This window comes from Bubalus kerabau, chromosome 4 (assembly GCF_029407905.1).
Source record: "Bubalus kerabau isolate K-KA32 ecotype Philippines breed swamp buffalo chromosome 4, PCC_UOA_SB_1v2, whole genome shotgun sequence".
Classification (NCBI taxonomy): domain Eukaryota; kingdom Metazoa; phylum Chordata; class Mammalia; order Artiodactyla; family Bovidae; genus Bubalus; species Bubalus kerabau.
This window is the reverse complement of record NC_073627.1, coordinates 21,712,603-21,727,446: the sequence shown is the minus strand read 5'-3', so window position 1 is coordinate 21,727,446 and position 14,844 is coordinate 21,712,603. Positions and strand designations below refer to the sequence as shown.

General features: G+C 54.2%; 1 protein-coding gene across 2 annotated transcripts; it reads right to left on the bottom strand.

Annotated features, from left to right (window-relative positions):
• Positions 1–153: 153 nt before the first annotated feature.
• Positions 154–14,425, bottom strand: CAVIN1 (caveolae associated protein 1). Of its 2 annotated transcripts, none has more exons than XM_055575847.1 (2): positions 13,804–14,423; positions 154–2,779 (listed from the first exon to the last, which is right to left on the bottom strand). In XM_055575847.1, exons 1-2 carry the CDS (start codon positions 14,272–14,274, stop codon positions 2,078–2,080), a joined length of 1,173 nt encoding a protein of 390 aa, XP_055431822.1. In that variant the 5' UTR covers positions 14,275–14,423; the 3' UTR covers positions 154–2,077. The 2 variants fall into 2 exon arrangements, with proteins under 2 accessions (XP_055431822.1, XP_055431823.1); XM_055575848.1 differs by lacking the exon at positions 154–2,779 and adding an exon at positions 5,640–7,449 and having other exon boundaries at positions 13,804–14,425.
• Positions 14,426–14,844: the final 419 nt, after the last annotated feature.

Sequence of the window (14,844 nt, the reverse complement as noted above, 5' to 3'; positions counted from 1 at the left end):
GTATGTCTTCCCATTTCTAAGTGGGATAATTATAACGCCCCAGTCCCACTTCCCATCCAGGCAAATGCTGCACGTTTAAACTAGCAGTGTCTCTCTTTCATTCCCTGGTTCCCTCCTGTTCTCTGGAACTCATCCTATGTAACTGCCTTCGAAGAATACAATCCAACACAGATCCTTTTAGAAAAGCAGGTTTATTGGTCGGGCTGCTCACCAGGACACAGCAACACGAGAGGCTCCCCAGAGCCCACAGGAAACTGTATCTGCCCTCAACTCAGGCCCCTTTAGCACCAAGGAACCTCGTCCCACAATCCCCATCCTCCCTCAGCTGATGTGTCTCCAACCATTTGGAAGAGAGAAAGGAACCAAGGGTCAGGGGGAGGGGGGAGCAAAGCTTTGTGTTGTATAAAAGGTGTGTCCCCGGACTCCCTCCCTCCAGCCCTTAAAACAATTAGCTGCAATTTTCTAAAATGCAGAGCAGGAAAGATAAGGCAGAAGGGGTGAGGGGAGAAGGAGGGAGCTTCAGCTCTCTTCTTTGGGCTGTGACTTGGGGGTGAGGGGGGTGTCCTTGCTCCTGACAAGTCCCCTTTATGGGGGAAGAACAGGGAGACTGAAGTGTCCTGAGGAGAACCTGATCAGAAGTCAGGCCTTTGAACTGGAAGCAGCACCCCTCTCACCCCAAAGATTCAGGAGAGGAACCCACAAGGCTACAGAGGTCTTGGCATGTTCTACAGCTTTATGATACTAGCTCTAGGGAAGGATCTTGAAAAGAAACTGCCAGGAGTGAGCCAAGGCCGGGCTGCCCTACACACAGGAATTCCTTACTCTCCTCTCCCCTCCTCCTGCTCTCAACTTGGTGACCTGGCCTTTGGCATCTGGTCTCTTTCCCATCAGCCTCCCTCCTAACTATAATACCAGCTTTCTGGACCCTGGTGCTGCCCTCTTCTGGGACCCTAATTTTCTGGGCTATGAGAAACGGGCTGCCCCTGGGGGCACCATAACCAGTAGAGGGAAGGGGTAAGGCTTACCTCTCTCTTCTTGGACGATGGGTTTCTCACACTGCCCTACCTACTAGTCTTGAAAAATTGTCCTGCTGTCCTCTGAGAACCCCAATAAGATGGGATCCTTGTCCTGTGTTTCTCCTGCTACTAATGAGCATTCTCTTTTTGCCCATTTCCACCTTCTACTATTTTCTGTTTTCCTTCAGAGCCATAGCCATGTGCACCTTTGTGAAGATGCATAAACATGAAGTGCCCTCCCTCCCTCCCCCAGGGCTCTGCCTGGATCCAGCCTTCCTTACTGGGACCTTTCGTCGATACAGCCTGTGCTAGACCCTCATGTAGGGTCATGGCTTACTCTGCTCTCTCTCTGACACTGCCCTGCTGCTGCTGCTGCTAAGTCGCTTCAGTCGTGTCCGACTGTGCGACCCCAGAAACGGCAGCTAGATACTCCCAAAAGCTGCTTTCAAATCCTTCCAGTATGGGGTCTCCCGTGTGGGCAAGGGGCCTCTTCAGGATACACTCTTCCCTTTCATGGTAATTTTGGCTTTGAAGCCGCCAGAGATCAGAATGAGAAAGAAGAGCTCAGTGAACAGGAATGACAGCAGCCGGGTAAGCGTGTGTGTGTGTGTGTGTGTGTGTGTGTGTGTGACAGCAGCCGGGTAAGCGTGTGTGTGTGTGTGTGTGTGTGTGTGTGTGTGTGTGTGTGTAGGGGTGGGGGGCGGGGAGAAGGCAGCCTGCCCCAGGTCTGAGCCTAATCACGGAAACGACAGCAATTTCCTCTAGGATTCCCGACTTGGATCCCCAGGACACGAATCACCGCCCTCTGCATTTCCACCCAGCCTACGCCTACACTGGGGATGTCCATGGTGCAGGCTGCCTCCCCCTCGTCTTAATAGCTGTAAGACTTGGAGGGGGTGCTCGTTGTGGGGAGGTGTTCTCGATTTAGAAACATCTCAGCCCATTTGGGGCAGCGAGAAAGAGAGAATGCGAAAGAGAAAGTTCGTAGAGGGAAAGGAATCGGAGCGGGGGCGGGGAGAGGCGGGGCGGCGCGGCCTTCCGGGCACATCCCCGCGCCCGGCTCAGTCGCTGTCGCTCTTGTCCACCAGCACGGCGTCCGACTCCTCCGTGATCTCCAGCAGCGTGTGCACGTCGGGGCTGCTCCCGCGCAGCAGGTCTGCTGCCTCGCCGCGCTCCGCGCCGCCCTCCTCCTCCTCGGCGCCCACCTCCACCATCTCCGTGGCCTTCAGCACCTCCACCTGGCCCTCGCGGATCTTCTTGACGTGGAACGTGAAGGGCGGCACCTTGTAGACCGCGGTCTTGGAGCGCGCGTAGACCACGTGGTCGGGCGTGAAGGACTTACGCAGCTTGTCTCGCGAGGTCTTGAGCTTCTCGCGGCGCTCGGCGGGGACCAGGCGCGTGCCCAACTTGTTCATGCGCTTCTCCAGGGTGTGCCGCGTCTTCTCCAGGTTCTCCTTTGTCTTGAGGCGGGTCCTCTCCAGGTTTTCGCGCGTGCGCACTTTGGTCTTCTCCATCTTCTCCTTGGAGAAGGCCTTCTTGAAGTCGTCCACGCGCCGCAGGCCGCTGCGCTTGATGCGCTCTGCGCGCGACTCCTCGATGACTTCCTCCACCTCCACCGCCTCGTCCGACGACAGCTCGAGCGCCGCCGCGTCCTCCTCTGGCCGCTCGCCCTCGGCCAGCTCGTCGCCCTCCTTCTCGGGCAGCGTCTCCGACTCTTTCAGCGACTTCCCTATGCTCACTTTGGCCGGCAGTTTCACTTCATCCTAAAGGGAGATCAGAGGGAACAGATGAGGGTGGGGGCAGAGCTGGAGAGTTGGGCGAAGACTTGGGGGGACGCTGGGCGAACCCGGGGCCGGGCATTGGCACCCGTGATGCTGGCAAGTGCGTGGTACCTGTGAAATTGGCCTGGACTCCTGCGCTGGTACCCCCAGAGCCTGGCACCGAGCTGAACACTTCGTGAGCACTCAAATATGTGTTGAATGAATAGTAAGTAGACCTGGAGAAGGGCAACCTACTCTAGTATTCTAGCCTGGAGAATCGCCATGAACAGAGGAGCCTGGCGGGCTACAGTCCCTGGGGTCGCAAAGAGTTGGACACGACTGAGTGACTAAGCACATATACAGAGTAAAGAGGGAAACCGAGCTTCGGATCAGAGTCTGGCCTCTGTTTTCGCACTTCGGTCAAGTATCTCTGCGGCTCTCCAACCCGCTCCTCAAGCCCTGCAACCACCCATGTTAAACCACTTCTTACCCTTTGCCTCCCAGAGCTCACAATCGAACTTTGGAAATGGGCAGAGCGCCCTCTGGTGCACAGGGCCCCACACTGCCCGAGCCAGGCCCAAAAGGCTTTGGGCAGTTTGTTTGGGTTGAGGGGTGAGCTCACAGCCGATCTCAGGCGACCCCGAAGTAGGGTAACTTGAAGGTAGGTTTACTTTCAAGGGAGCGCGTTTCCCAGACTTCGTATAGTTTCAGAAGAACCAGTATTAGGGAAGGGGAGTTATGATCTCCCCACTCTCCTCATAGGGCTTGGCTCCACCAATGGTCATTCTCCACCCCTAGGTAGAAATTGAGGAAAGAGGAAGAAGCTGTCTGGGAGCTGAGAACATGTTTTCTTTCCAACCTAGAGGTTTCTTCTGGTTCTGACATCCCTGCCTTGGAATGGAAAGGAGGGATTGCTTTTCTATTCTTGCTTCACTACACAACCCGCCCCCCACTCCAGACAGGAGCTCAAGAGCCAGGAGTAGAATGGCGAGATCCTAGATCTCAGAGCCAGTTCTTCTCCTGGGAAGACCCAGCACCAGCACTGTTTTCCATTCCAGGAAGATTTTCCAAGATCCTGACTCTGGACCTACATTTCAGAATCTCAGGATCACCTCTCACCAGAAGGTGGGGGGAAATTGAGCCCAGAAAGGAAAAGAGGACATAACCCAGAATGGGTTTGTTTTTGGCCCAAAAGACAAAACCCAAAAGTCTCTTTGACCCAGATTCACTTCTTTAGGTACATTGTACAAAGGAATGATAGGGAATAGGTTTTCTGAAGATCGTTTCGCAGAATTGTAAGAAAACCCCATCTGAGAAAAATGAGGCAACATAAACTGACCCCTCCTATAAACACACACAAACACGTACACATTTGTGTTGGCTACTTGGTATCTCTGCACCACCTGCTATAGAAATTCCTTCCCCAGCCCCCAACCTCTTTCCTCTTCCCTCCCATCTACATCCCCACAGAGTTTCCTGGTTTACATTGAAAACTAGGAACACCTCCTCCCAACTTCCTTCCCTCCCTGTCAATATCATTAGCAGGGACAAAGAAGGAATGCTGGCTTCACCTCTTCTCCCAAACTGGGCACCAGCTCTGCTGGCACCAAGCCATCTCAGGCTCTCATTACTCAACTACACCTCCCAGCAGGCAAGGTGACCTGGGCTCAGGGCATGCTGGGACTTGTAGTCTCTACCTGCCACAGCTGGCTGGGTACTATCATGGGCATTCTTCAGCATTCTATCTAGCCCTCTGCTTCTTATCACTTGCAGAGGCATTGAAGGGGTATTTTCCTCACTGAGTGTGGGAGGGTCCCAGCCAGTCTTAGCAGTCCCTCTGATTCCCAATTGTACACTTTGGGTCTCCTTTTGCAATCACTTCTCTCCACCTGCTACCAGAGTCCTCTCTCTTACACAACATTTTAGGACTATCATCTAAACTCCCTGTTACTTCTTAATTCATCTCCACCCAGAATTTACTGGCAGCCCTAGCATCAAAAAATGTCAGCCCTGATTTCTCCTTCACAGCCTCCTAGTCTAAAAATCCACCCACACCACCAAAGTTAGGAGAATGCCTCCTTTCACTAAAGCTCAGGCAATGTGGATGAATTAAGGGAAGGATTAAGTGTGATGGGTGGGGAAGAGCCAGAAAACAGTCCCTGCTGCTGGAAAACAGATCCACATTGTCTCTGTGCCCCACCCTGGCACCCCTGATTCTCCCCTTTGCTCTGTCCAACCCCTAAAGCCTGAGCTGGCTGGTTTTCCTGGCCTGTGGCTTCTTAGATAAAGCTTGAATTGTGAACAAGGCTGGAGAGAGAGTTCCAGACTTCTTGTAGCCAATCCCATCTTCTTAGTGCCTGATGAGAGGTCTCAAATACAACATCAGGGAGCAATCCCAGTGAGGGGAGGATTTGGAGTTGTCTCCGCCAGACTAAAATGGTGTACGTGTGTGTGTATATATATATATATATATATATATATATATATATATATATTGCCCTTCATCATGAGGCTTCCTCTAGAGCAATAGCTTACACCAGAGGAACTGCTTTCTTGGTGGAAGGTCAGGGGATAGGGAAAGAAACCATTTGACCTAAGTCCGAGATAATATCCAGTGAATTGGCCCTGGAGAGGGTATACCACTATGACTTTAGCTTTTTCCCTCCATTAATGGATTTTGTCTTTTCTCTCTGTTTCCAAGCCAGGTTTCCCCTATGACTCACAGCTTTGGAGTGCTGTCTTGGGCCCACCCGTTTTGCCTGTTGCTACAACAACCAGCAACAGAATCCCAAAGCACCTCCCCCAACCCTGGGCACAGAGGCCGGGCACCCCTGTCCCACCCCTATTTCCCTGGCAGAGCTCCTAAGTCATAGGAGGGGCCTCAGGGTGGCAAGAAGGGAGAGCTCTGCTTGTTCTGTTTCTATATTTTTATTAAACAAAACCACCAGTCCCAACAGGCTTGGTTTCCAGAGTTAGCTTTAATGACCAGGTCTGAACAAAAGCATGCACAGCTTCCATTGTCTCCCCCCGACCCCCCACCAAGCACACACAGCTCCCCAACCCAGGAAAGCACCAGTCTGGGATGAATTTAAGAGGAGCCATAAGACAGCTTCCAGCCCCTTCCTCTCCTCTCCCCAACCTCACTATATAAACTTAAGCTCCTCTGCCTTAGGAAGATTTTTATGTGATTTACTCAAGCACCTACTTCGTGCCTGGTCCTTGGCCAGGCATTTCACATTTGTCAGGGAGAAGGGACACGTATGATATGGCTCTGGGTAGGGTCTTTCTTGACTTAGAGCTAGCCAGTTCCGTTCCCAACCACTGCCTGGAATGACCAGCGAAGATACTGGAGAGGTCATTCGGAGACCTGGGATCTGGGCAGAGAGTGTGTCAGAGGAGGGTGCAGACTAAGGGAGAGGTGAGAGATAGGGAAGTCTTAAAAACTCGGGACCTCTACTTTAGGTGGTCAGGACAAGGGGGTGAGAGACACTGAAGGCAGAAGGGACCTTTTTTTCTGCTCTAGCATGACACTCTAGCATGTGGGAGGATGTTGCCCCAAAGTGGGTGGAAATTGGTTCTTGGGTGGGGTGTTGGGGGAGTCCAGGTATATATAGTATATCTATAGTGTTAAAATTTCATGGGGAAGAGGACAATTAGGAAGAAAAATGTCTAAAAGGACTCCTTAGTAGAATGATCATGTGAAAAAAAAAAAATGGAGAAACACTGTGCCATAGGTAGGCCAGATCCAGCAAAAGTGTACCCCCTCCTGGCCTCTCTGAGTTGGCAGCTTTTGGGTGCCCTGCCAAAGGCAGGATCTGGCAAACATAAGGGATCTCTTTGCAAAACATTTTCTGGAAAAAAAAAAAAAAACTGGAAAAAATAAGTGTAAAAGTTTTCCCTAGCTGCAGGGAGGGGCATGGAAAGGGCACAGAACAGACCCCTGGCCTGGGCCTCATGAGGGCCCTCTGTAAAACTGGCCCTTGAGCCAAACTGGCCTGTCCCTGAGGAGGAGGTGGAAGTGGGGGGAAGGTCAATCAGAAGCCTGGGCAGGGTTCAGGATGGAGGGGACACGTGTATACCTATGGCCGATTCGTGCTGAGGTATGGCAAAAAATCACAATATTGTAAAGTAATTGTCTTCCAATTAAATAAGAAAAAACCAGAAGCATGGAAGTTGCAGGCAATCTCATGCAGTCAGGAGTGGGTGCAACTCAGGTATGGTGTCTGGACCATTTACTATTAAGATGGAAGCCAAGAAGTAGAGGAGCGCCCTTTCCCGTGACCGCCCACCCGATTGCCTGAACATTCCATAATGCGAGTGTTTGCACAGTACCCATCACCCACTCACAAGAGGCAGTGGCTTAGAAGAGACTGGCCATTCCAGACTGGCCGCTGCTAAGTAGTGAGCTGGACTGGATTCATGACATGCCACGCCCACGGCCCCACATGAGCCAGGAGACCCTAAGTACCCCCACCGGCTGTCGGCTCCTCAGGGGTGGGCAGAGGCCCAGTGGGCTCTGGGTAATAGGGCAGGGTCCTAGGCGTCTGGTCAAAGGGTGGGAGGTCAGGCACTGTCTCAGGCTTCAGGTCAAAAGGCTCAGTCTCAGGCAGAAGATCAAAAGGCACGATCTTGGGTGTGGCCCGGTCTGAGGGTGCATTCAGCTTCTTCTTGGGCTAAGATGAGGAAAAGGGGTTTAAGTGGGGCTTGGGGTGGGTGCGGATGGGTGTGGGAGGAGGAGGCCTTGGTTGGCATGCAGAACTGGGGCTGGTGAGTAGAGGGGAGGGGAGCACACAAATATTAGGATGGAAAGACACCACACTTTCAAGGCTCCATCAAGAGGGCCCTGGAGTGGAAATGGGGACAAACCCAGGCCCGTGAATTAATAAGCACAATTTAATCAGAACCCCATCCCATCCACCCTCTAGAATCTTCCCCAGTCCCATCCTTGGTCTCCTGCCTTCTACCCCGACCCAGCTATGGTCGTGGAATGATGCTATGAGGGGTTGGAGTGGTGGAGGCAAGAGGCTGCTGGGGGCGGGGAAGGAGTTTTCTAAGAGGCCACTTTTTAGACTCCATCTGAGGAGTCTCCAAGGAGGAAAAGAGAAGGCAAACAACTTCACTGTCTTGAGTCAGAGGCAGCTGATCCCAGTTATTCCCCCAGGCAGGGTGGGCATGGGCGCCGCCCCGGATAAGGAGGGCGAGGCATGGACGAGGGACGTCCTGGCTATTTCCCTTTGGCCTAATCCCCATCTCCTGCCTCCCTTCCTCCCATCAGCCACCCCCCACCCCCGACTCATGGGCTATCAGACACCCAGGAGCACAGAGAAATCAGGATCAAAAACCAAGCTAATTTTGGGCATTCTCTAGTGGTCCAGTGGTTAGGGCTTCTCGCTTCCACTGAAGGGGGCACAGGTTCAATCCCTGGTTGGGGAATTAAGATCCCGCATGCCATGTCTTTTGGGAGGGCCAAAAGAAAAAAAAAAAACAAGCTGTTTTAATGACCCATGAGCCTAGGTCCTGAGGCACCCAGCAGCAGCTCCCAACTCTCCCTCCTGAGGGGCTGAGCTGCCGCTCTTGCTCTGGAGTCATGAGAAGTCAGGGGAGAGGGACATTTGTGGGCACTGCCAGACTCCAGCGACAACAGTGTTAAGGTGTGCAGCCACAAAACCCAACACAGCAAGTGCCCACCTTCCCTGTAGGATACAGGGAGAAGAGGGGAGTGGCAGGAGGCTGAGGAGAAAGGAGCCGATGTGGTCCCTGCTGGCCGGAGAGCTCCACTCCGTACACCCTGCACCCCTCCCCTCCACAGCCATTGGGCCAGGTGACTACACATTGCCTCAGCTTCAGCACTATGAGGCTGAGCAGCTATGGCCACCCACCTTAGCCACTCAGCTAACACTGCACACACACACCCTCACACACACACACACACCCTCACACACACACACACACACCCTCACACACACACACACACACCCTCACACACACACACACACATTCCCTCACACACACCCTCAACACACACACCCTCATACACAAGTGCTCTCACTCACACACCCTTACACACACACCTCCACACATACCCCCCACACGCACCCTCACACACACACACATTCCCTCACACACACCCTCAACACACACACCTTCACACATGAGTGCTCTCACACACACACCCTCACACACACACCTCTACACATACCCCCACACACCCCCTCACACACACCTTCACACAAGCACTCTCACACACACACCCTCACACACACACATTCCCTCACACACACCCTCAACACACACACCCTCACACACAAGTGCTCTCACACACACACCCTTACACACACCTTCACACATACCCCCCCACACCCTCACACACAACGCTCTCACACACACACCCTTACACACACACCTCCACACATACCCCACACACACCCTCACATGCACACCCTCACACACACCTTCACGCATACACATCCTAACACATGTGCCTTCATACACACACACACACACACACACACACATTTGTCCCAGTGCCAGAACTGTGCAGCTATCTCCCTCAGAGAATGAAGAAGCCAGGACTGTCCTTGCTGAGGGCTAGCCTCCCCCCACCCCGATTTCTGCAGCATAGCCCAAGAAAAGAAGGAGGAAGCAAGGAGCAGAGAGTATAGCAGAAGAAGGGGGTACACCTGGGCCCTTGCCTCAGCTTTGACCCCCAAATGCTTGAGTGGCAATAGGCAAGTGACTTCCCCTCTGGGGACCTCAGCTTCCTCCACTACAAAATGAAACAGCTGAAGTTGACTATCTCCAAAGCATCCTCCAGCTCAAAAAGTCTATAGTGACAGAATGATGAACTATTCATAATGGTAGTTAAAAATAATGGAACAAACCACCACTCATCTTTGTGGGTTGGTTGCCTAGCAACAACATTCCCTCTCCCTATCAATTGCCCATTTCCTTCTTTTCTGATTTTGACCTTTACAATAGTCAGACTTCACTAAAAAAATCAGAGGGAAGAGTATGATTTCCTTTGGTCTTAGGAATACCTCTAAGAATATGCTCCCTGTTTTGGATCCAGTGGTAGATTTTTGGATTCTCTGGTGGTTCAGACAGTAAAGAATCTGCCCATGATGCGGGAGACTCGGATTCGATCCTAGGGGCAGGAAGATCCCCTGGAGAAGGGAATGGCAACCAACTCCAGTATTCTTGCCTGGAGAATTCAGTGGACAGAGGAGCCTGGCGGGCTACAGTCCATGGGGTTGCAGAGTCAGACACAACTGAGCAACTAACATTTGTATCCAGTGACCAGGAAAAACAACCCAAACTTAGCTTTTTGGAGGAAGCGTATGGTAAACACTCTCCACTAGGTCACCAAGGGGTGAGAGGGACCAGAGCCCCAAGTTGGGATGATTTTTTTGGACAAAAGTGTGGGCTTCTTCTGGAACCAGGTAGCCCCAATTTGCTTTGAGCCCAGGGAGGAGCTATAGTCTGGGTTAGGATTTGAGGAGGAGAAGCCAGCAGGCCCTCACGCCAGCCCTGGTTTCTACCCCTTTGATGCTCATGTGCCACCTAAGCCCTTAAATGTGTCCTGGTCCTGCCCTCAAGCCCTTGGAGCAGGTCTGATGGGTCCAAATGTAGGTCACTAACTGCTTCATCAAAACTACTTCAGAACACGTTTATTTCCATTTTAGCCTCCCTTTCTGGATTCTAAAAGAACTCTAATAACATCCAAACTAGGATTGGGTATTAGGATTAGGAGAATTGGCTTGGGAGAATTAGCTCCTTAATGAGCACTGTTGCTGCTGCTCTTTGTTCACTGAGCTGTATCCAACTGTTTTCGACCCTATGGTCTATTGCCCACTAGGTTCCCCTGTCCATGCAAATGTCCAGGCAAGAGGACTAGCTAGCTAGTGAAGTCATTCAGTCATGTCTGACTCTTTGCGACCCCATGAACTGTAGCCTGCCAGGCTCCTCCATCCATGGGATTTTCCAAGCAAGAATACTGCAGTGGGTTGACATTTCTTTCCTGAGCCAGGAATCGAACCAGAGTCTCCTGCTTGGCAGGCAGATTGTTTACTGCTGAGCCATCTGGGAAGCCCTCCTTACTGAGCACAGCCGCTCCTGTTTGCAAGGGGCTGTATTTGGCCTGGTCTTCCTAGCAGTTCTTGGTCCACTGACCCCTCATTTACTAGTAGGATTCACTTCTCTCCCTCACTGGCTGTTGTTGCCTAGTGAGGTGTTGCCTGATAGGATGGGACGCCAAACTGCTGTTTTTGTTTGGGAGACAAGGAGGGAAATGCCAAAGAAGGACAATAATGACTCAGAAGTGAGTTCAAGGTGAGGGCTCTGATATCCTGTGATGGGAGGGGCTGAATTTCATGTGTGTGTGTGTGTGTGTGTGTGTGTGTGTGTGTGAAGGGGAGGGATGTCAAATGCAAACTTAACCTGTGAAATCATTATGCCTAGCAGTTCCCTGAATTTGGGTGGGACCACACAAGGGATTCCCTCTGTTATCCCCCAGGAAAAAGGTGTGGTAAACCAAATGGCCTGATCCCACAGCTGGGGCCTTCCCACCCCTTCAGGCTCCCTCCACATCTCCCTTTTGCCACATCATCACCTCCCGGCTCTGCAGTGGGGAACACCACATCCCCTCCCCAACTGGAAAACTCACATCATCCCAGGACAGCCTTTCCCCAGATCTCTCTGCCTGGCCACCCAAACATCCTACCCCCTCAGCCCAACTTTATCATAAATGTTGCTGCCCCCAAGCTTCCCTATTAGGTCTGCCAAGGCATGAGGCTATTTTTACCTCATTCTCTTCCCAGGCCTGCAGACCTCAGGGAGGAGCAGCCTCTGCTTTCCTCCAACAGCTGAGTACCCCACCCCCTCACCCCCACCTGGAACATCTGCTCTGTAACTCAGGGAAGTTCTGCTGCCTTGGGCCCCACCCATGTTGCTGGAATTTTTTTCCCAGAGCTTCACTGTGGGGTTGGGACCACTTTAGGTATTAGTTATTTCCCTTGTGGTTTGGGGGCTCAGGGTCTCCAGCTTGAGTCATTCCTTCTACGTCAACCCTCTGTCCCCTACTGGCCTTGATGCAATCAAAGCCACCCTGTGATTAAGCCCCACTCCCCACTGTGGATACACAATACACAGATACACAATCTGTGCCAACTGGCTAGAGGCAGTAACAGACACACCGTTGGCCTCTGCACAGAAGTCTCTCAGAATCTCCATCTTTGACATAAGGAGGTTTACCTCCAGGCTGAGAACTTTCCCAGGTCCTGTGGTCTGGGACATTTTGAATGAGAAGGGTCAACCATCCAAGCCCTTCGTGACTCCTCTCTCCCACACCAGGCTCTGGAGAGAAGATAGAGGGGGCCCGCTGTCCCAGAACCCTGCCCTCTTCTCCTTCGTTTGATGCACCCCAGTGCTAGGCAGTTATCTTAAAAAATCTCACCCGCCTACCTCACCCCATTCTGCTTCCTCGGAGCAGTTAAATTCAGTAGAAACAATTCTGGGTAAATGTTTTCTATCAGTTAGTGCTATTTGGGGGGGAGGGGGGGCAGTGAAGTAAACTGTTTAAAGGTCGAGTACCTCTTGGGAGGAGTTCCTGGGGGGAGGAGAAAGGGGGGAGCAACCTTGCAGCCTCTGTCCCACCACCTTATTCTCAGATGAGTGCCAGCTCACTTATATCTACTGCCTCCGAACTTGCTTGTTTCAATCTGCATTTCTCTTAGCTCCACCACATTGACCAAACCAAGGACCTCGCGGCATCCCTGATGGTCACTCAGAACACAGCTAAGGAGGGCCTCTGAGCTGTCAGTGAAACCACATCTCCCAGACAGAGGCCCTCTCCCTGGGGGGATGTGGGAAGTCGGGCCTTCTTTTTTTCCCATTCCCTTCGGTGTGGGGAGGGGAGCGAGGGGACATAGATTAACCCCTCGGCCCCCTCGATCTCACCTCCTTGGGGTGGGAACATCAACCAGGCCCGAGGGAAGCAGAAATACGAGGCTTGGCACGTTCCCACCCCACCCAAGATCACCGAGCCCTCGGGTCAGACCCGTCCCTAATGGAATTTGGGCGACAGAGTGGAGAAGAACAGCGATCCTGAGATGCCCTGGTTTACTTGGGGTTAGGATACAAAAACTCCCATTTTTTTCCAGGCGGGAAGAATGGGGAGAGGTGCAAAGGAAGCAACAAGCTGACTGGGCGGAGCCTGGGGCGCGCCAGCCTCCGGCCGCTTGTCCTCCGGCTCCTCGGCCGCCCCCGCAGGCATGCGGGGTGATTCACCGCGCCCCGACCGCGGGGCCAAGGTTGGGGGTGTTGTCCCCTCCCCTCCACCAGCCCCTTCAGGACTCGTCACGCCGCGGCACCACCCTCGCGCGGCTGCTTCCAACAGGCCGAGGAGTAGGGGCGCGCCGCGGGTTAGGGTGTCCCTAAAGGCCGAAAGTGCCGGGAGGCGGGAGAGGATCGCAGCGAGGGGCGGCGTGGGCGGCCGAGGCCGATGCGGGGTCCGTGGGGGCGTGCTGGCAGCCGCGTCCCTCGCCTGGCGCAGCCCCCGCGATGCGTGCCTGAGCCTTGAATCACCCGCTATATCGGGCGGGCAGCGCCGGAGGCCCCAAACCCGGGCCGCGCCGCCCGTGTCCGCTTACAGCGGGCCCCAGTGGTCGCCAGGCACCCCGGCTCTCCGCAAAACTTCCTCCAAGTAGGAAGACTTTTGACAAGCTAGGTCGGGAGCGATCTGCGGGGCGCAGTGTCTCTGAGTCCAGCCCCCTAACTCGGTTCCGCTACGCGTTAGACACCGGAGGTAGCGGCTAGGTGAGGAGCAGCGGTGTGCACCGTGCGCCCCTCTGAGCGCTCCAGGAGCCCGCCACCCGCCCACCCACCCCACCCCAGCAGCGCTCGTGGAAAGAGGGTGGATCCCCCGAGCCGGGTCAGGCTGCCGCAAGAGCCGCGCCGCAGGCAGATACCCCTACCCTGAGCCCCGGGCGGGGGACGCCGGGCCTCTGGGCGCGGTCCGCCCGCCAGCTCACCTGGTAGATCATGACTTTAAAGTTGCGGCGCCTCAGCAGCTCGGCCTCGTTGACCTCCAGCTTCTTGATCTGGCCGGCCTGGCGCTCCAGGCTGCCGCGCACGGTCTTCACGTTGACGCTGACCTTGCGCACCTTCTCCAGCAACTTGCTCACGGTGTTGCTCGTGGTGGCGTGCGCCTTGCCCAGCTTGCTCAGCTCGCCTTGGATGCTCTGCACGGCGCCCTCCATCTCCGCCTGCCGCTCCTCCAGCTGAGCTTGGGTCAGTTGGATCTGGTCGACGGCGCCGATGATTTTGTCCAGAAGGCTCAGTACCAGCACGCCGTTCACCTGGTCTGATTTGATCAGCTCCTCAGAACCGGCCCCCGACGGCTCCTCGGCCGCCGGAGCCCCCATGGTGGAGGACCCCTGGTCCCCGGCGTCGGGGTACCCGGAAAGCGGCTGCTCGATGATGTGGAGCTGGGTGTCCTCCATGGCTGCCCGGAGCCGTGCGGGGCCGGCCGGATGGAGCTGAAGCGGGAGCGGGAGACCCGGAGAAGAGGAAGAGCGAGAGAGAGCACTGAGGAAACTCGAGCCACGTCCGTGCGCACCGGGATGGTGGCCAGAACTGTGGGGCGGGGGATCGGTGAGTTCCCCGAATCCCAGGCCAAACCCCGGAGTCTCGTCGCCCATTGGCTGGCCCGACCTCAGAAAGGGAGGGACCGGGGCAGAAGGGGAGACCGATGCTGGAGAAGGAGGGGCAGCCCAGGGGGACCCAAGAGCCGAGCGCCCCACCCTTTCTAGGATGGTTGGAATAGTTGGAACGGGAGACCAGGGCCTCCGCTGGCGGTGGAGGCGGCGGGAGCGGGACTGAGGCGGAGGAATGTGCACTTGGGAAGGGAAACAGGTCCTAGAGTGTTGCTCTGCTTTTCCCTCCCGCTTGTTTTCTCTCACCCGCAAACCCACCTCCGCCTTTTAACTTCCAGAGCAGGTCGTCAGGTGGGACAGGATATCCTGAAATTACGAGCAAACTATTGTGTTTGCCGGTGTCCCATTTTAGAGAGG

Excerpts from the sequence above, each read along its gene's own strand:
- CAVIN1 (XM_055575847.1), bottom strand. The coding sequence starts at position 14,274 with ATGGAGGACACCCAGCTCCACATCATCGAGCAGCCGCTTTCCGGGTAC. Across the intron at positions 2,780-13,803 it reads TTAAAGTCATGATCTACCAG|GATGAAGTGAAACTGCCGGC; the intron begins GTGAGCTGGCGG and ends ATCTCCCTTTAG.